Raw genomic sequence first — 22,556 nt, 5'->3', positions numbered from 1 at the left:
GAACAATCTCACCCCTCTTCTTCATGTCAGTCCTTTACATATTTGAAGATCGTGGTCTCATCTCCTTCAAATCTCCTCCAGGCTAAATAGTCCCAGTTCTTACCTATGACTGAGTCTCAAGGCCTTTACTCTTCCACTCAAGTCAAATTCACAAGCATTTATTAAGTGCCTACTGTTCCAGGCACCATGCTAAGTACTGATACAAAGAAAGACAAAACCTAACCCTATCCACAAGGAGATCTCAATTGTTTTCTTTTTAAAACATATTTCATTTTTTCCAATTACATGTCAAAACATTTAAACATTTGTTTTTTAAAATTTTGAATTCCCAATTATATCCCTCCTTTTCCTCCCTTCCCTGCTTCTTGAGAAAGCAAGCAATCTGATATAGGTTATATATGTGCAACCATGCAAAATGTATTTCCATATTAGCCATTTATGAAAGAAAACACAGACAACAAAAGAAGAAAAATTTTTAAAGTTTTAAAAAAGTTTGCTTCAATCTGCATTCAAACTCTAGTTCTTTCTCTGGAAGTGGATAGCATTTTTCATCATGAGTCCTTTGGAACTGTCTTGGATCATTATATTTCTGAGAATAACTAAGTCTTTCATAGTGGATCATTGTACAATATTATTTTTACTGTTTACAATGTTAAGGAGATCACAATTTAATGGATGTTCTGCTGGTGCTCTGTCTGGCTTTACTCCTCTCATCTTGTACTTAGGAAGTTTACTTTTTGAACCCAGGTGAAGGACTTTTCCATTTATTTCTACAATATTCAATAACATCCTTATATTGCATTCAGAAAGGCAGTGTGGTGAAGGGGGTAAAGAGCTGGCCTTGGAAATAGGAAGATCTCCTATACCTGACACATCCTGGGTGAGTGACCCTGGGCAAGTTTCTTAAACTCTCCATGAACTAGGCAATTCTTTATTTAAAGAAGATGTGTTAAAGAGATGGTGCTGACCTGTACCTGGGAGAAGGAGTTTCCTCACTTGGGAGTTTCCTTTATGAATAAAATCATAGGCTCAGTCCTTTTCCCTATATTCCATACTATAAGATTCAGTTCCAAATCCTGTGTTGTCAGGTTTATGATTTCACTGATGTATATTCTCTTTCCATCAATGCATTTACACATCTTTAGTATAGGGGTTCTTTTTTTGCCTTTTGGAGGGCAATTGGGGTTAAGTAACTTGCCCAAGGTTACATGGCTAGTTTTTTTGTGTGGGTGTTAAGTGGGGTTCTTAACATGGGATCCATGGATAAATTTCCAGAGATCTATGAACTTGGATATCAGAAAGTAATCATACCTTCATTTCAGTAGTTTCCTTTGTAATCCTATGTAATTTTATTTCATACATTTAAAAATATTATGCTGTTGGAAATCAAAGGGATAGCAATCAATTGGGAATGGCTAAACAAGATGTCCTATATGATTGTGATGAAATATTATTGTGCTATAAGAAAGAAAAAGGATGATTTCAGAAAAATTTGGAAAGATTTACATGAACTGATGCAAACTGAAGTGAATAGAACCTAGAGAAAGCTGTACATAGTAATAACAATATTGTATAATGAAGAACCGTGAATGACTTAGCTATTCTTAACAATACAATGATCCAAGACAATCCCAAAGGACACATGATGAAGCATATCATCTGCCTCCAGAAAAAAAATGGATATTGTTTGAATACAGACTGAAGCATGCTATTTTTCACATTCTTTCTTTCATTCTTTTTCTTTTGTTCAAGTCTTCTTGTACAAAATGACAAACATGGAAATGTTTTACATTTACATTTACAAATATGGAAATGATTGCATATGTATAACTTATATCTGATTGCTTACCATCTCAGGGTGGGGAGAGAGGAAAGAAGGAGAGAGGGATAGAATTTGGAACTCAAAACTTTAAAAAAAAATCCTAATGTTAAATAATTGTTTTTATACATAATTGAGAAAAAATAACATAAATTAGAAAAAATAAAATATTATTCTGTGGCAGGGTCCATAGGTTTCAGCAGACTTCCAAATGGATTCATGACACAATATAAGATTAAGAACCCCTACTAGCAGATAATCTTCATGAATTGCTTTGGAGGGGAAGAAATGTCATCTCCTGGTAGCCATCTGTCTGATGAAAATTTGAGCTAGGCTGGTCCTCCAAAGACACAGTTCTGTTGCTGGGCCCTTCTTTAAAATCTTACCAGCTTCCCCAGAACTCTCCAGAATTTGCCCACCACTTCCGCAGCCTTCAAGGACCCACAGTATGCTTGATGAAAACCCAATATGAAACTCTTAATTTACAAAAGAGAATTTACTTCTTTAAAATGATGGCAGTTTTCCTAGCATATTTCTATCTATGTTTAGAGACCACGAATAGAGCTTTGAAGGCAGAAAAACCTAGAGCCACAGTGTAAAATGTTTAGGAACTGTGGCAATAGAAATGAAGATAAAATGCCTCAGAAACTATGTAAATTGGAAAAAGTGAACACAGTTTGCAAATATTTGACTGACAAGCCACTCTTCAGGAGCACAGCTGTTGGATAGAACGCTGATGAGAGTCACATGCCCAGATTTTCTCTGAGGACAGAAAAGATGGATGCCCCAAGAGATTTAGTACAAGCAGTCTTCCCTGGTGTAGACCAATGGGTCAAAATAACATTCTTTGATGTATTCTGAAGACTTAGTTTGTGCAAAAAGCCTGGATTAGTGCTGCCTACACTTTTGAAAATGGAGACACTTCTCAAAGTGCTTTCACTCCATCCATCAACAAATTTATATTGAGGATCTATGAAAGTCAACCTTGGGCTAGGCACTTTAGGGGATTTGATAATTCAGTTCTATCTAATGACCCTTTATTAAGCATTCACTAAAAATTGGAGAGTTCTGCTAGGCAGAGCGGGGGTAAGTGGTAGAAAAGGGTGTGCAGAGAGGGAACACAAACCTTGTGCTCACGGAGTTTATGGCTTAGAAAGTGCTATGACACAAAAGAGGATACAAAGTAAGTGACATCTGCATAAAAGAATGTTCTGTTTGAGGACTTCAGAAGGAAAAACAATAGCTGCACAGACCTAGGACTGGAAGAGACGTCAGAGACCATCTATTCCAATCCCTTTATTTTACAGATGAAGAAACTGAGTCCCAGGCATGTTAAGTGACTCACCCAAAGTCACAGGTAGTGAGAATCAGAAGTGGGATTTGAACTAAGGTCCTCTTACTCTGGAGACAGTAGTCTCTCTAATATCACACTGCTTTCCTACCTGAAGACCAAAAAAAGAAAGTTATTCACCCAAAGTCTCTTATGTAATCTCCTAAATCTAAAAGCTGGCCCCCAAGATCAGTCCTCTTTCTACTGTACTATGATGCTTTTCCATCATAACTTACTTATCAGAAAAGTCTTTACAAGGGATTTGAGCTGAACTTTAAAGGGTAGATAGGTAGTATTTCAACAAGCAGAAGATGAAATTTCAGCAACAGTAGGAATAGTGATTGTTAGGGGAAAGATAGGGAAGTGGAAGTTTGATGTATATGTGGGATGACTTGGGTTTGAATCTTGCCTCTGTTACTCAATGACCTTGGGCAAGTCACCATGTGACTGGGGCATACTATTCTTCTTGGCATTCAGGTTCCTTATCTGTAAGATGATGGGGGTGGATTAGATGACTTCTCAAGTCCCTTCTTGCTCTATGATTTTATGATCTGAAAGATAAGGCAGTGAAAGTTGTTGAAGGGTATTGAATGCCAGTACAAGGAATTAGTTTTGTGCACAATAGGAAACCATTCAATAGTTTTAATCAGAAGAATGATAAGATCAGATCTGTGAGCAAAGCTAGGATAAGTCAGAAGGGGGAAAAGAATGGAGGTAGGCACGGAGTGTGCTGATAAATGTTTAATAACCATCTCTTGGGGGGGGGGATTATGTACACAGAAGCTTCTTTTAAATTTAATATGTGTTGTTAACACTTTCTTAAGTCTAATAAATAAACAAAACAATAAACCAAACTTTGATTTGCAGTTTTTTCTGATTTCCAAATTGTAAATGCTCACACTGAAAATGTAACTATGGGCTCCTGTGAGAAAAGGTTAAAACTGACTTCAGCACACCCAGCAGGTAGGACAATTAAAAGCCCATTCAATTCAGTTAATTTCAAGAAGCATTTCCTAAGCACACATGGTATGTTGGACATTGGAATATGAAGGTGAGAATGAAATGTCTCTGCCTAAGGAGTTCACCTTCCAGATTGGAAAGGTGCCAATCTTGTGGTAGGGATGGTAGGTGTAGGAGTGGAGAATGGGGGAAGAATATGGGAGGTGGTGTAGTCTAGGAGTAGAAATAACTGTGCTTGCCAACCAGCTGGAGAGGGGAATTAAGGGAGAGGGAAAAAACCAAAATGGCACCAAAGTTAGCCACAATGGGGACTGACTGAATGGTGTCATATATGACTGACCAGTGTCAGATCTGGGTTTAGAACCTGCAGACTGTCATCTACATTACAAATGCAATGAGAAAAACTGGAAAGTTTAAGGTTCTGATTAGATTAGTTACTAAGAGTAACTTCTAGGGATGTAGAAATAAAAGTAAGATTATTAGGAGTGGTAGGGGATGATCTTGCTCATGGAATGGTTTGCATGTGAAGGTTCCAGGAATGTGACTGAATAGACAAAAGGGGCATTGCCTCGACACCTTTAAACCTACATCGAATGGGCAATGAAAAAACACCTAAGAAATAAATTAGTTCTATATTAGATTGGAAACTCTGTGAGAGCAGGAACTGGATCTTATCTAGACTCCTTACTCTACATATAGAACTTGCTTAATATGTGTTTGTTGGATCATGGCCTCAGAAAACTGATGAAGCTGCCACCCACCTCTTGGCAGGGAGGAAATGGACTAGAAATCAGTTTTTAGAAAAGACAGTTTTTTTGTGTCTAAACCTGTATTCTCAATAGTATGAAGAATTCCTTCATTGAATCAGACTGATAACTGGTCTCACACATAACTGTAGAGAACCATGTTGAGAGGGTAAGTGACCTGGGAGTCATACCTAGTGTGTCACAGGCAGACCTACATCCAAGTCTAACTAACTCCAACGATGGTCCTTAATTCACCACCCCACATAGTCTCTCTAAAATATGCAGATGGCGCTCTTATATTTGGTGTGCTTTAGGTCAGATGCCCAGATCCATCTACTGCTTTCCCCCTTTCTGCCACATGGCCACCCCTTCTGCTAACTCCTGGATGGTAGTCCTCCCAGGAATCCAATGCGGTCAAATACTAATTTTATATTTGGGGAACAATTTAAATCTAATCCAGCAAACAAAATAAGCAATGTGTTTTGTTTTAATGGGGGAGACGCAAACCCTGGGTCTGTGAAGTAACTGGGGACAGCTTTGATTTGGCAGTCTAGAAGGCTGCTAAGCAGTTGGGTATCTGGTGAGTGAGAAATGACCACTTTTAAGGGCTGAAGATTAAAGCTTAGACTGGTGATGATTGAGATTGTCTAATGAGCTCTCAGAGGAGGGCCCCAGTTACTATCTCCCTCTTTGAGTTCCCTGTCACAGATGAGCCATTCCCATGGTATCCCTAGAGAAAAGTTGCTAATGGGAAATTCAGCATTATTTGGAATCCACTTGCTTTTTGAATGAAAAGTCTGGTCTCAGATGTGAATCCTGCTCTGGGAGGTTTCCTCTGTTTTCCTGGTGATTTCATTTTAAACATATTGTGGAAAAACAAAACAAGGTCATGTGCTAAATAATTGAAATGACCCATATTGGCTCCCATAGAAAAGATGAGAAAGCATGTCTCTCCTTGATTAGAGGGAGGCAGCAAGGAAAGACCATGAGTGCATTATGCTATACACACTGTCAGATGGTAGTACTCTCACTTGGCTTTGCTTGACTTTTTGTTTCTATTTCCAGGGAATACTTTGATGAGAGGAGGACAGTATCTCTAGAAAAGTTGTGATGTTTAGAAAAGTGCATCAATAAAACACTTTAAAAATGTTTTGCATGGAAATGTGACTTTTCCAAGGTCACACAAAATGTGAGGGGACATAAGATTTATTCAGGATCACTGAAGGCTCAATGGCCATGACATCTGGCTCCTGATCCTATGACACTTCCCTTGCCTACATTGAGAATATAAGGATATTCTTAGTACCTTTAGTTCAGAGTCAACCTGAGTAATAGGCAGAAACTGCTTTTGCCTCAGGCTGGTCACAAGCCCCTGGACTGTGACAGGAGAAAGGGAGGGCTTCTGATTTACCTCTTTTCTGCTGGCCTCTAAAAGTCAATCAATAAGCAGATCAAGCACCTAAGTTCTAGGCACTATGCTAAGCACTATAAAAAGAGGCAGAAGGCAGTCCCTGACCTCAAGAAGCTTACAATCTAATCAGGTAGCCCACAAGCAAACAAATGAGTACAAATAAGCTCGAGCGCTCTCTCTCTCTCTCTCTCTCTCTCTCTCTCTCTCTCTCTCTCTCTCTCTCTCTCTCTCTCTCTCTCTCTCTTTCTCTCTCTCTCTCTCTTTCCCTCTCTATCTCTTTCACTGTCTATTTCTGTCTCTCTTCTCTCTCTCCTTTTCTTCCTCTGTCTCTGTCTCTGACCTCTCTCTGTCTTTGTTTCTCTCTGTGTATCTCTTTGGCTCAGTTTCTGTCTTCCTTCTCTCTCTTCCCCTCCTTTTTGTCTGTCTCTCTGTCTCTGCCTCTGTCTGTCTCTCGGTATATATGTATATGTATATATAATAACTAGGAAATAATTAAGAGATGAAAGGCACTAGAATGAAGAGGGGTAGGGAAAGATTTCCTGTAAAAGATGAGATTTTAGTTGATATTTAAAGGAAGCCAGGAAAGTATACAGGCAGAGTTAAGGAGGGAGAGCATTCCAGCATTCCTGGGGGGGGGGGGGAGCCAGAGAAAATGCCTGGAGCAGAGATGAAGCATCTTGTTTGTGTAACAGTCAGGCTAGTACCAATGCAAACAACCTGAACTAGTGACCTTCCTCCTATGGCAGTCCAGGGGGCTTGTGATGAGCTTCAGGCAAAGCCAGCTTCTGCCCATTCAAGTCATTTAAAGAGTCCAGGATCAAAGGACCTTGGAAATAATTTAGTCCAACTGCTTCACTTTACAGACAAGGAAATGAAGTCTTGTCCAGCTCTAACATTCTAGAATTTGCTGGTAGTCCGAGGAAGCTATCACTGCTGTTGACATCTCTTTGCATTAACTGAGGCTCCTCTAGCTTGTTAGAGAACCTCTTAATTAGCTGAAGGAAGAGAATAAAACCTTAGTTCATTCTGAGCAGTGAGCAAGATGTTTTGCAAAATATGAGAAATTTTTGTTTTGCAAAAATATGAGAACTTTAGCAAAGAAAACTGCTGTATTGGGGAGGGGGGAAGTAGAAGAGAACCAAGGCAGTAGCTTCTGCCTAAACAAATCAGCAAGGGTCCCAATATTCCACAGAACATGGAAGGGAGCCTTGGAGCAATAATTTGCTCCAAGAGAGTCTCCCACCCTCCATCTCAAGGATCCCCTTGAACCAAGCAAGTATAATATATCCCTAAAAGAGAGACTCAATCCTGAGTGCCTCCCTCCAAACCCTCAGAGTTCAGAACTCGACCTTAGTGGCACAGGCTACCCAGCCTCTCAGGATCCTGGGTGGCCTTAGACAGGGAACAGCTTTAACGAGGTCCAGAAACTCCCTATCACCTCAGCCCCTGACAGCTGAAGCAATAAATTATTGATAGCCAACTTCAACAGAATGCCAGCCCAGGGAAGGGGCCAACCCACCCAGCCATGAAACCCAGAACTACAGCTGTCAAAGCAGATAAAGAAGGTAGAATCCTAGAATTGGGCAGGACCTGCCAGCTCAGCCAGTCTAAGGGCTGACTCCAACCCACGTATGTCATTGAGCCTTTACACTAGGGGTTCTTAACCTGGGGTCCCTGAACTTAGGGTTTAAAAAATAGATATACTTTGATGACTGTATTTCTATATAATTGGGTTCCTTTGCAATCCTCTGTATTGTAAACATGATTCTGAGAAGGGGTCCATAGGCTTCACCAGACTGCCCCAGGGGTCTGTGACACACACACACAAAAGTAAAGATCTGTTTTATGTTCTATTGCTCCCCTGGCTAGCCCTTCCTCTTCTCCTTTATGTATTTATTTTTCTTCTTATCTGTATTCTGGTTGATTTCCTCACAGTACAATGCAAGCTTCTTGAAGGCAGGAACTGTAATCACTTGTGTCTTTGTGTCCCTAGGAGCACATGTGGGACCTGGTACAAAGTCAGTGATTAATAAATACTTGTTGATTTGAACTGAATGGGCATCTGACTACCAAACAAATTAGGAATGTCACTACCATACAGATGAGATCATTCTGATCTTGGTCAATTCCAGTGGTTAGAAAGTTCTTCCTGCAGCCTGAGTCAGTAGAAAGGACATTGATCTAAGAGGGAGGAAGTAAGGGGGGGGGGAGAGAGAGAGAGAGAGAGACAGAGAGAGAGACAGAGAGAGACAGAGACAGAGACAGAGACAGAGAGAGAGAGACAGAGACAGAGAGAGAGAGAGACAGAGAGAGAGACAGAGACAGAGAGAGACAGAGAGACTCTTCCAATGCTGAGTCTGTACAATTTCTCTATTGAACCAAAGCCCCATATCCCTGTAACCTCCATTCATTGGTCCTTGCTCTGTCTTCTGGGATGACACAGAATAAGTTCACTCTTTTTATCATGACAGTGCTTTAAATATTTAAGGGCAGCTATTACTTTCCCCATAAGTTTTCATGTCTCTAAGACAAACATTCTCACCTCCTGACATTTTTCATGTCATATATTTTTTCTATATTAATCAATCAATTCTATATTAATTGATCATTGCAAAGGCATTCTGCTAGGTACCAGGGATACAAAAACAAAAATAAAACAGCCCCTGCCTTCCAGGAATTTGCACTCTATTCAGAGAGATAATATGCACACACACACACACACACACACACACACACATATATATATATAATACCGTATGTATATTGATATATGCATATTTATCTATTTGGGAGAGAAGACATTAGCCATTGGGGGGATCAGGAAAGGCTCCTTACAAGAGGATACTCAAGGCAAGGTTTGCATGAAAGGGATTCTGAGAGGCAGAGGTGAGGAGGGAGTGCATTCCAAGCATGGAGGACAGCCATCCTGGTCCCTATCCACAGAAAGACATCACACCAAGGCCAGGGACATTTGTCTCAGCTTCTTTGTCTCCAATTTCCCAAGGTGCTTGCCACCAGGATAGCAAGTTAAAGGGGGCGAGAAAGGCTTCCTGGAGACTGCTTATGAGTGGAAAGGCACAGGTATATAAACCCAAGCAGGGAGAAGGTGGGGGAGGGATTTGGGAAGCTTAAGGACAATTTTGTTCTTCTCCCACAATTTGGGATTATAAATTTGGAGGTGAAATTATACATTTAGAGGTGAAAAGGAATTTAGGGTAACTCCCTCATTTTACAGATGAGGCAACTGAGACCTAAAGGAGAAGTAGTGACTTGCCCAAGGTAAGGTCATATTAGTAGAGAATGACAGCCCTAGCATTCGAACCCCTCCAAAGCAAGGGACAAGAGGATTCATGGGAGGAAAACACGAATTAAATTGTACTGGAGGATGCCACTGAATCTGAGCTTTGGTACTATTTATTTTTGGAAAATAACAACCCTTTACATTTGAGTTAGAATGAAAATAGGAATGATAATAGTAACCAACATTTATATCCTTCATTAGAGTTTGTCAGGCACTTTACATATATTATGTCATTTGAGCTCTTTATGAAGCACTTTCAAATATGTTATTGTCCTAGGGCAAAATCTAACCCCCTGACTTTAAAGTCAGCTTCCTCTATCTTCCCAGGCTCATTTTTAAAAAATGTAATATATTTTATTTCCCTCCCAATTACATGTTAAAACAATTTTTAACATTTTTATATAAAACTCTGAGTTCCAAATTCCTTCCTCTCTCCTCTCCTGCCTCCCTGAGATGGCAAGGAATCAGATATAGGAGTATTTCGCATCATACATCTCTTCAAGACCTCTACCTTCTAGCCAAACTGGCTACTGCTATTTCTAGAATGTCAGCATTCCATCCCTAGTGTCTGCACCTTTGTAAAGTGTCCCCTAATCTTGGAATACCCTCCCTCCACAACCCTACCTCTTAGCTTCACTGGTATTCTTCTAGGTCCAGTTCAGGGGCCACTCCCAGTGAGAAGCTTTCTTTGATCTCCTCTGCTCCCCACTGTGTGCCAATATCCCTCTTCAAATTACCTTTTAATTGCTTGTAAGAGGTAGTGAGAAGAGTAGGTAGAGAACTCCCTTGGAGTTAGGAAGACCTGTGTTCAAATCCTACCTTATCTAGATGAAAACCAGGCTACTTTCTCCCATCATGCTCTTATTTGGTACCATTTTCTGTATTTCCTTTATGTATGGTCTATAGATCTATATATTAGATCTATAGATCTACATATAAGTCTATATATTAGACTATAAGCTCCTTCAGCCTAGAGAAGGTGAGACTGGTGAACTTGCCCAGTCCTCCCTCACTCAAATCCAAGTTAATGGCAAGTCATGTCATCATTCCCTGATGCCATGGTCCTCTTTGAGAACGAAGGACAAACACAACCTGGGCCATCCCTTGACTCATTTCTTAAAGAGGCCTATTCATAGAATGGGCATTAACCCCACTCAAAGTGAGAGCCTGACAAGACCTTAGCCCAAAAGAGCCAGGGTCTCCCATTGCATCCTAGGCCATCTCCAGTCATCCTGATGAATGTCAGGCCACTGGACCCAGATGTCTCTAGAGGAGAAAATGAGGCTGGTGACCTTGCACAGTCCTGTCAATATTCCCTGATGTCATGGTCCTCTTTGAGAAGGAAGGATAAACATAACCTCATGCAGCCACCGCCCTAGTTCAAGTCCTTATCACCTCTCATCTGGACTATAGTACTAGCCTTTGGATTGTCACCCTGCCTTACATCTGTCCCTACTCCTGCCTATCACACAACTATCAAAAGTATTTTCCTAAAGCTCTGTCCTAAACATGGCACTTTCCTACTCAATAAGCTCCAGCAGCTCCCTGCTGACCACAAGATCAAATATTACTTCATCTATATTTCATACTTCCAAGATTCCTATTTTTGCAAGTTGTATAATGTCTATAATTATTGCTACAGTCGTATGTTATACAACATAGATGAGTAAACAGATAAATATCGTAAATGACTTGTTACTTAAAAATGTGGGTGCGCTAATATTTTTAACTAATAGGAGTATACAATCAAAAAAGTTTAAAGGGCATTGGTCAAGTCTAATCAATGTTTTTTCTACTATTCCATTGTTTCCTTTCATGGTTTGGGGATTTGTCTGGGGGGTCAGGAAAAGGAATGCTTCATAAACTGGAAAGAAAACATGCTAGGCAGGGAGTAAGGAGAAGTGAATTCTCACCCTGGTTTTGTCACTCATTGCTTGATCACACTGGTAATGGAAAGGATTATCTTGGAGTCTATTCATGGACTTTGGGGTCTGTCAATATCTTGGCTCTGGGCTAAGGAGCAGGGACTCAGCTTTAAATCTTGTCTCAGTTCTTTGATCTTCTTAGCCTAGGCAACAAAACATTTGATGAGAAAGATGTCACTTTTTCTGGAGGTCTTTAAATTATAGTGGAATGCTTGACTGCATGAAACAAAACAGCACAGAAGGGGAGGGGGGTGGGAATGGGAAAAGAAAAATACCAGGAAGCTGCTTATGAACCATTTAATTTGGTTGTTGGGGAGAAAAAAAGGCTAAATCTTAGCTCCCTGGCAGCTGATGGGGAAGTCATTAGATGAGCTTGGAGTATTCAAGTGATTTTCCATTGATGCTGATGGAATAGGGAAGAAGAGATTTTGAGTGTTCTCTAGAGGACCATTAGTTACCTAGATACAAGCCTCACCTTGTTTGCTATTTTTTCCCCATTCATCTACTTGAGCCTTTTGCACATTTAGCACTTAAAGAGAAACATCTTATGCACATCCTGACTGTTGAACACTGTGGCCACTGTCACCCACAATAAGAATCACTGCCCCTTGGGCTGGGATGGAGTCTGGAGATCTGTGAACACAACATGGTGGGGACATATGTTCATACCAGTCCATGCTTTTAAATCAAGTTTCAACTCACCATCTTTAATGACTCCCTGCTGTCTACAGGGAAACATCCAAAATTCTCATTCTGACCTTAGAAACCCTGCACCATCCAGCCAGACTCTACCTCTCCAGCTTTGTCTCCCACTAAGCCCCCACTATGTTGGTCTGATGAGCGGGAACCCCCTTGAGCTCTCCTTGGATCTTTGAGGTACAGGCTCTGGGAACCCCCTTGAACTCTGAATCATCCCATTTGATGAGGCATTTGCATGAGGCCATCCTGGCTCTGCCCAAACCTTTGTTACTGGATTGGCCCTCCATTGTCCATCTACTTCCCACCCTTGAGCCTATCAAAATATCTATGCCCAAATCAACTGTTACCTGACCTCATCTGACTCCTCCTGAAGACCCTCCCCAAACTCCTCCCCTAGACCACCCCTACATTTCTCCCACAGCCTTTACACATCTTGTCTCCATGTGGTATGAGAGGACCATAGAATTTTCTAGCACAGACTTACTTTGTGTCCAATACAAGCAAACTTTTAATAAATTTTGCTTTTCTTTGGCTGAGAGAAGACTTGAGTCGAATTCATTCAGCAGGACCCAGTGTGTTGGTATTTTGGGGTCTCGAACACCCCTAACCCTATACGTCATCATTTTATGCTAAACCTCACTGTCTATGTTCTAACTAGGCTAGTTTCTACCCTTTCCTCTGAATACACTGTGTTCTTTCTTGACTCCAGATTTGTTTTTCTATTTGCCTGGCCCAGAATGCCTTTCTTTCTCTCTGCCTATCCAAAAATCTTCACTGTCTCCCTTATTAACTGTGGAATAAAGTTTAAACGCCTTTATTTGATATTCAAGGCTTTTTATAATCTGACATTACTAGACCTCTCCAACCTTATCCCCTGCGATTTATGGTTCAGTCAAAACAGACTACACTCAGTTCCTGTGTTTTTGCCTTATTCCTTTGCTTCCCCCTTCGGTATGCCTGGAGTATCTTCTCCCACCTCGTATTTGTTGAACTGGTAATGATACTTTAAATTCTAGTTCAAAGGCCAACTGTTCCAGTAAGCCTTTCCTGATCCCCTTGGTAATGACCTTACTCCCCATTTCCCACCCCTCCCCCAACAAATAATATTTTTATACCTTTCTATTCTATATTCCAAATTTATTTTTAAATATATATATATATATAATATATATATATATTAATTAACATTTACTTTTTTCTCCCTACCAACTTCCTTCAATTGGGGGAAAATCCTTATAACAATTATGTATAATCAAGCAAAACAAATTTCTGGATTAGCCATGTCTAAAAATTATATATCAGATACATTTATGTATTACAGTTCTTTGTAGAGGTGTCGGATCTATTCTAGATTAGAAACTCTGTGAGGGCAGGAACTGTATCTTATCTACACTCCTTAGTCTACATATAGCACTTCCTTATTACATGTTTGTTGGATCATGACTTCAGAAGATTGATGAAGCATGCCACCCACCTCTTAGCAGAGAGGTGATAGACTAGATATGTAGAATAAAGTTTTGTTTTGTTTGAGTGCTTGTTAAAAGGGAGCCTAAAGTTCTATTTGAGGAAGGGTAAGTTAGTGAGTATATGTAAAAAGAAAGGAAAGAGCAGCAATAAGATAGTTTTTAAATACACAGAAAACCAGAAAGGCCAGAAGGTGACGAACAGGGACGTTCTGTTACTACCATGCTTGTTAACTTGACTTAAAGAAGAGGAAACATAGTCTCTGAGAGGTGAATTGATTTAGCCCGTGTGAAGTCACCCAGTTGGTGAGAATGATGGGAATCGAGGTTTGGAGCCTTCACTACTCTTTCTACTACACTGGGCATAAACACCATTCCACCTTCTCCTGCAATCATCAGTCTTATTTTCTACTTACCTGAAGCCCAAAGAAAGCCATTACAATGGAGTTAATTGTCCCCAAGATGCCCTCAGGATCAAAGGGCTGTGTTGTCTTGTAGAGTTCCTGAAACACAGGAGGGAACAGTTTACATCTGGAACAGGAAAGCAATTGGTTTTTCAAGGAAAGCTTCCTTGAGCTCCACTTTTTTTTTATTTTTTATTAAGCAATCAGGGTTAAGTAACTTGCTCAAGGTTACACGGCCAGTTATTTTCTGGGTGTGGTGCTGAGTGTCTGAGCCCAGGATTCGATCTCTAGGTCGTCCCAACACTGGAGCCGGTGCTCTTACTCACTGAGCCACCTGGCCGCCCCAAGCTCCACTTTCTTTCCCCAGGAACACAAACCCAGTCCATTAGCAAAGAGCTTCCCTCTCGCCTTCCCCCAATCATCAAAAAGAGGAGGCAGCTGCCCTCCCAAAGCAATTCCCTGTTTCCTCATTTCCTCTGACAAAGGCTTTCAGCACAGCAGGATCCTAAGTAGGAAGATAACCTCTCTGCTCCCAGCAGAAGGCAGGGGCAGCCACTAGCCCCAGTTGGGCCCAAGATAATCCAGGATGAAGAAAAGCAAGTTGGCAGCGGGAGGAAGTTGACATGAAAGCGGTCACCACTGGCACATTAATGCAAACAGGACTAAACTTCAGGACCCACTCTCGAGGATACTGAATCAAGAGACCTTGGCCTCGGGGTTCTTCTAGTAACTTCTCTGTCACTAGGCTTTTGCTATTCCATATGGTCTCATCTGACCTTTCCAACCTTATATCCCATTGCTATACAAAATGTCCCCTCCAGTCAGGCCAGTCTCCACATTATCCATCAAGCACCACCCACTGACTGTTCCCTCCAAGCCTTTGCTCGAACAGTAATATTTCTCTGTCTGGAATTCTACACCCCACTCCTTTCACCTTCAAATCCTCTGACTTTTATGTCCCATTTGACCTTAGTCGCTTAGATAAGACAGCCTCAGTTTCCTCTTCTATAAAATGAAAGGAATGGAACAGAGACTTCTGAGGTCCCTTTCCAGTTCTGGAGCTATAATCTCCTAACTGCTACAATCTCACCTCTGCCATGAAGCCTACCCACAGCATTCCAGCCCACAGTGAACTCTCCCTCCTCTGAATCCTGAAAGTACCAATGATCTGTTCCACTTACATAGCATTTCACCATAGGCTGCTTTGCGTCCTCTCATATGTTATTGTTTAGTAAAGTTATTTTACTTGTCATGTGCATCTCACAGAATCCATATCACAGAATGCCATTTAGCTAGATTATACTTTCCTTGATAGCTACATGTTCTATGTTTCTCTGTATTCTTCACAGCACTAGCACTGTCAGAGACCTAGTAGGATCTCAATATTTTGCAGTACGGGGATTTTGCAGTATGGGGATTTTGAATTTTTTATATGTATTTATAAGTAAATTGGAGCTCATTTGTACCTAGAAAGTAGTAGAAAAGTTAATTTAGGCAGCATAATTTTAAAAATTTTATTTTTATATTTAGTTCCCAATCCTTTCCTACTTTCCACCCCTTTCCCATCTATTGTGGAAGCAGGAAGCATGATGCCCAATATACATATGAAGTCATATAAAACATATTTCTGAATTAGCTGTGTCCCTGGCTGGAAAAGCAGCATAAAACTAATAAAACATCTACTATGTTTAAGTTACTGTGAAAAATATAAAGATAAAGAATAACCTACAACTCCTGCCCTCAAGGTGCTTACAGTCTAGTAAAGGGGAGATACATTGTATCCACACATTTTTAACATGAAGTAAAATGTGAAACTGCAATAAGAGAGACATGTCATGGTGTGTAGGTTCAGAAGAATGAGGGGATCACTGCTTGGCTGTGTAATCAGGGAAGCTTTTGTTGGTTGGTGGCATTTGAGATGGGCCTTTAAGGATATGTAGGAATCAGACAGACAAAGCTCGGGGATGGAGGGAACATTCTAGGTAAACATGTAAACGTGCATAGGGAGAGTAAAGTGGTGGAGATTATTCAGGCACTCATGGGCAGTCTGGTTTGACTTGAGCATAAGGATGAGAAGTGGGAATAGGGGCAGTTAGGTATCACAGTGGATAAAGTGCTAGGCCTGGAGTCATAAAGACCCAAGTTCAGATCCACCTTAGACACTTACTGGCTGTGTCATCCTGGGCAAGTCATTCAAACTCTGTCTGCCTCCCTTTCCTCATCTGTAAAATTGGGATAACATAGGGTTATTCCAATACCTAGGGTTATTATGAGGACCAAATAAGACAATAACTGTAAAGCACTTAGCACAGCACTTGACAAAAGTAAATGGCATATAAATGTTACCTTTTATTATTATTACCAAGTACATACATGACTTCATCCGATCCTCACAGCAACCTAGTAAAATAGGCACTACAGTCACTATTATACCCGTTTAACTACAGAAGAAACTAAAGCCCATAGAGACTTACCTGTGATGAGGAAAGATGTTTGGGGAAACAAATAAAAAAAAATGCCTTCTATTTCAGGCTCAGGAATTGGGATTTTATTTTATAGTCAATGGGAATCCATTGGGTCATTGAGAGTAGCAAAGGGGAGGGGAGCATGATGAGGCAGTGTGGTGAGTGGAGAGAGTGTTGGTCCTGGAGGAAGGAAGGCTTGGATTTGAATTCCACCACAGACTCTGTAGCTCGCCTCTTTGAACCTTGGTTTTCTTATCAGTAAGATAAGGGAACTAAGCTCAGAAGTCTCTAAGGCCCCTTCTGGCATTAACTCTATTTTCCTGTGATTCTATGATTGGAGTTGAGCTTTAGGCACATTAATCTGGCAACAATGGGTCCAATGAATTAGAGGAGTAAGGGACTGAAGGGAGACCAGTAAGGAGACAATTGGTGGATTTCTAGTGAATGGGACTAAATTAAGGTAAGAGCAGAGAGAATGAAGAGAAATGACAGTAACTCCGAACACTAGCAGGGCACTCATTGCTGGGGAGGTCAAGGTCGGAAGGCAGTGGACAGAGAGGAAGCAGGCTTGAGAGGAGCCCACCTGGAGGGCCACTAAGGAAAGGACGCCTGCCATCTGGCAACTTCCTAGTTTAAGGAAATCTTTTTTGCTAACTCAGTGCTAAACTCAGGTGTTTCGAGCACCGCTCTCCATTTCAGCACTCTAGTTTCTGTCTCAGCGACACCCCTTGATGTCATGCTAGATATCAATAACACTGCCATGAAATCTCCCCATTAGCAATCTGGTGCTACCTTGGCTGTGATATTGTCATAGAATTTCTCTTCCTTTGTATATGCTGATATTTTTAAGTATTTTGTACTTTCAATGCTCTTAGATTTCTGTATGACCAACCCTGTTGATGCTCCCTTCTATCCTTAATTCATTGGATCATAGACTGTTGGAGCTGAAAGAGGCCTTAGAGATCATCCAGCCCACCCTGATCATTTTACAGATGAGGAAACTGAGGTGAGGCCCAGGGAGGTTAAGTGGTTTGCACATGAGTATTCAGTGGCAAGTTTTGGAGCAGAGATTTGAACCCAAGTGCATAGATTCTACAGGTCTCTTTCTACTAAATTAAGTCTGGCACCTTAATGACACAATAAATTCTTTTTTACTTTCTTGGAGTGGAAATTTGGAGGGTGGTCCTTCCAACACTAAGATCCTATGACACAATTCTTATTCTTGAAAATTGCTCAACAACCATCTTCCCAACTTTGTTTGGGTTCATGTTTATTTAGGAGGGAGGGAAAGAGATCATAGAACTGAAAGTTGGAAGGAATCTTAAAAGCTTGATCTTAAGTGCTACTCTAGGGCTTCTTAACTTCTGAGTGTGTGTGTGTGTATATGTGTGTGGCATGTGTATGTGTGTGGTGTATTGTGTATGTGTGTGTTGTGTATGTTGTATGTGTGTGATGGACCCCTTCATCAGTGTCTAGTGAAGTCCATGGATGCTTTCTCAGAATCACATTTTTAATACACTTAATTAAAATAAAATTGCACAGAATTACACAGGAGACCAATTCTATTGAAATTAAAATGTAACTTTTTCCCATCCAAATTTATAGACCCTTAGAAATCTGTGCAAAGACCCTTTGATTAAGGACCTATGATATAGTCCTTCCCCCTTTACTTCAGATGAAGTACCTGAGACCCTGAGAGGATAATTGACTTGTCCAAGGTAAATAGCAGGGTTAGGTTTCAAACTCATATCCTTTGCCTCTAAACCCAAAGCTCTTAGGTATTTGGAGACAGGCGAGGATCTCATTCTCTTAGCATGAAATTTCCCTATAGACTATATCTCTGACAATTACCTTGCAAGAAGGGAAACGATACAGATGATTTTCTCCCAGAATCCATTTGTCAATGTATGCTGCTGCTCCACCGGTACAGTTGAAGTATTTTCCATCATCTCCTATCCCTCCAGGGCCCAGGTAGCCTCTGCAGAGACCAAACATACAGTTTACTCTTCCCTCTCTCAACCTTTCCATCTCCAAAATGGGTAGACCCTTTCTTTCTACTCTTCCTCTTCAAACTTCATTTTTTCTAATGTGGACTGCCACATAACCTGTGCCATTCTTACCCATCTCAGCTCCAGAATGGACAAGGCTTCCAAACCAACTAACACCAATTTCCTCACAAATTCCCTGCCAGTACCCATCTCTCTGCCTTTTCTCATAACTCATGGATTAGAGGATGTTAGAACTAAAAGGCACTTTACAGATATCTGATCCAATCTCCTAACTTTACATATGAGGAAACTGAGACTGATTGAATATTCATGAACCATCTAATTGACATGGGGCTATATCACGTACCTTACAGACAACCCCTCCAAGAGTGTTTCTCTGATTAGCCCCATCTAATTAATTACTACCCAAATCTGAATCTCATCAGCACCTATTATAGATTTGGTTTATATCACTGGTATTGATTTATATTGATTATTATGTTTCTTAGTAGGTGTTCTGATCTTCATGTGGTTGTATAATAACAATAATAATAATTTGTATTTCATATTGAATTTTAAAATTTCAAGATATTTTCCATGTCTTTTCTCATTTCAACCTCACAATAACCCTGGGAGCTAGGTACTAGAGGTATTATTGTCTATATTTATGGATGAAGAAAGAGAGGTTAAGTGGCTTGCCCACAGTAAACAGTAGGTACCAGATTGAAGCCCAGGCTTGCTGAATCCAATTCCAACCCTCCACACACTGCTGTGCATCCTCTCCCTACAGAGAAGCAGCAGACTGAGCAGTGTACCTGTCACCAGAAGACTTATGTCCAAGTCCCAACTTTACCACTAACTTGCTATATACCTCCAGCCATGTTCTACACCTCTCTGCACTTGCCGCCATGTTCCAATTTCATTTTGCCTCTGCCCTATGGCTTCTTCTCCCCTTAATGAATTCCTCCTGGAACCTCCATTTTTAGGAAGGACCCAGACTAACCATTCTTCTTTCTCCAGACATTGACATCATGCTCCTGCCTGGAGCACCTTTCTTCTTTAACTGCCTTTTATGTGTTATCTTCCTCCATTAGAATATAAATTGCTTGGGAACTGGGGGGTGTCTTTCCTGTGGCTTGATTTTGTATTTCAAGAATAAGCATTTTTAAGTGCTTTTTCACTTGACTGACTGAATTGTGAGCAACCCTCTTAGCCTCAGTTTCCTTATCTGTAAAACCAGGAAATTAACACCTGCTCTACTTACCTTGTAGGGTTATTGTGGGATTAATTGAAATTCAATTATTAATGTAAAGCTCTTTGTAACTGAAAAGCACAGTAGAAATGGAATGGGTCATTAACTGCCTTTTTCATTTTTCCTACTTGATTGTAAATTCCCCAAGGTTGTGGGCCACATGTTTCCTCTAGATTCAGCCCCCTTCCCAATAGTATTGAATGCTGTAAATTAATATTTTGTGAGCTGACTGATGGCTTTGATGGATTAGAAGTAATAATGATGATGCCCTCCTCTCTAATCAGTTCCCCTTCAAATAGCTACCAATAAACTCTGAGTAAAAGAGAGAAGAAAAAAAGTAGACAGACAAAGGCAAGAGAGATGGGTGCTGAATATCTAGAGATGTGTGAGAGAGGCATCAGAAGTTAATAGGAAAAAGGGATCAGGGAAAGGGAGGAGAAAGTAACATAAGATGTCTCTCTTGTCATTTTGATGTCAGGTCCAGAAGGGAAAAAATTTCTTGGTGTCTTGTCTTAGATAAATTGCTCAGCTCTTAACATTGTGTATATTCTCAGTTATTTATCCACCAGAGCAGTCACTGGTGCTGCTAGTTAGGAATAGAGGGAGATTGTGTTGAGAAGAAACTGAATGGTGGTCATTTAACAAAGTCTCCCATACTACTCCTGATGGAGAATAAGAGGTAGATGTCAGTATCGTTGGGTGAATTCAAGACTAGTTGAATGACTGAGCCCAAAAGAGTTGTCATTAGTGGGTCAATATCAACTTGGAGGGGGGTTTCCATTGGAGTGTCCTAGAGATTTTCCTTTGACTCTGCTATTCAAGACTTTTATCAGTGATCTGGGCAACATCAAAGGGGTATATATTTATCAAATGGGCATGTGACACAAAGCTGAGAGAAAAACTAAGTTGGATTGGGTGAAACTATCAGGATTCAAAAAGATCTGACAGACTAGAACAATGGCCAAAATTGACAAAATGATATAGGGATAGATGCTTATGATCTATGCTTACCCTTCAGAAAGAAAAAAATCAACTTTACATGGGGTAGGCATGGCTAGGCAACTGTTTCTAAAGAAAAGATTTGGGTTTTGTGGTAACAATCTTGAAATGTCAACAGCATGACACATCAGCCCTCAAATTCAATGTTATCAAGAGAAAAATAGTATTCTAAAAGGTGAGAATTCTTCAGCACATTTCCCTAATTAGTTCACATTTGGAATAGTGTGTTCAGATGGAATTGTCATATCTTGAGAAGGACATAGGCTAGAGGGTATCCAGGAGAAGACAAGGATGCTGGGATGATTAGAGACTTTGTCAAGCAAAGAGTGATTGAAGAAATTAGACACAGGAGAAGAAAAGACTTTGGGTGTAACATGATAGGAGTTTTCAAATAACTGAAGGTCAATGATATGGAAGAATGATTAGATTTGTTCTGCTTGGCCCCACAGGGCACAGAGGGATGGTGAGTGGATTTGACAGAGAGGCAGACTGAGATTCGATGTCAGGAGAAACTTTCTAAAGAGTAGAGCTAACTAACCCAGAATGTGCTACTTCAGGAGATGATGGTTTCTCCCTTTTTGGAAAGAGAGCCTAGATAATTGCAACTGGGATTGGGATGCTGCTGGGGGAATTTTTGGTTAGACACAGGTTGCAATAGATGTTATCTCTGAGGTTCCTTCCAACTTTGAGATTCTATGGACTTCATCATCTTTCACATGCATAGCACAAAATCATTCTCCTGACTTCCAGTTTCCTCCCTCTCTGATCTGCCCTTTATCCAGCTCCCAAAATAATTTCCCTGAAAAAGTCTGTTACTCTCCTGCTCCAGAATCTGAAGTGACTCCCTTTAGAATAAAATACAAACTCTTTGGAGAGGAGTTTAAGACAGTGCACATTCTGACTCCCATTTAAATCCCCAGGTTCATATCACCTTATTTCTAGTCATGCCCTCCATGTTCTAGGAAAATTGGTCTCCTTGTTGTTTCTTATATTCAACACTCCATCTCTCCCACCTCCCTTTCTTTGCATAGGCTGCCCCCTGTGCCTGGAATGCCCTCGCTTCTCACTTCTATCTCTTAGGCTCTCTACCTTCCTTTAAGGATCAGCCCCCATGCTATTTCCCACCAAGGCCATTGCTGATATTTGCTGTTCCCATTCCCATCCCCACTATCCCTGATTCATTTCTGTTGTTAGTGAAGAACACTTTCCTATGCTGTATCCTCTAGGCAGAATAGAAGTTCTTTGAGGGCAGGAATTGTTTCATTATATCTTTGAATCCTCAGAATCTAGACTTATGTCTTATATTTAAGTATAGGCATAAGGTCTGGAGCAGTGATTTCCTTGGAACAAGGAATATCTCGGTGAGGAAAGCCCCTCTACTAATACAGAATGGTGCCTTCTCTGTAACCTGTCATTTTAGAGGACTGCTGAGAGCACGGAGAAGTAATGACTTGACTGAAGTCACATAAGGAGTGTATGGCACAAACTGGATTAGAATCCAGGTCCTCCTGGACCAAGGCCAGCTCTTTATGACAAAGCACTGCTTTGCACATAGTAGGTACCTAATAAATGTTTGCTTAATTTAATAAGTCCATTCCTTTTTTTTTTTTGTAGGGGGGAAGGCAGGGCAATTGGGATTAAATGACTTGCCCAAGGTCACACAACTAGTATTAAGTGTCTGAGGCTGGATTTGAACTCTGGTCCTCCTCACTACAGAGCCTGTGCTCTGTTCACACACACACACACACACACACACACACACACACACACACACACACACACACACACACACAC

At 40.7% G+C, this 22,556-nt stretch overlaps 1 protein-coding gene across 1 annotated transcript in view; it reads right to left on the bottom strand.

Annotated features, from left to right (window-relative positions):
• Window positions 1–22,556, bottom strand: part of LOC138146447 (heparan-alpha-glucosaminide N-acetyltransferase-like) — a 283,193-nt gene that overhangs the window by 70,378 nt on the left and 190,259 nt on the right. The window contains exons 10-11 of the mRNA XM_069068364.1: window positions 18,375–18,501; window positions 14,071–14,157 (exon numbers count right to left, since the gene is read on the bottom strand). Coding sequence (XP_068924465.1) covers window positions 14,071–14,157; window positions 18,375–18,501 — 214 coding nt within the window. The remainder of the gene's footprint in view (window positions 1–14,070; window positions 14,158–18,374; window positions 18,502–22,556) is intronic.

This window comes from Petaurus breviceps, unplaced genomic scaffold (assembly GCF_028583685.1).
Source record: "Petaurus breviceps papuanus isolate PSGF00001 unplaced genomic scaffold, PetGlider_PUasm1.0 90762, whole genome shotgun sequence".
Classification (NCBI taxonomy): domain Eukaryota; kingdom Metazoa; phylum Chordata; class Mammalia; order Diprotodontia; family Petauridae; genus Petaurus; species Petaurus breviceps.
The sequence above is the reverse complement of the archived record's forward strand: the minus strand, read 5'-3'. Positions and strand labels throughout refer to the sequence as shown.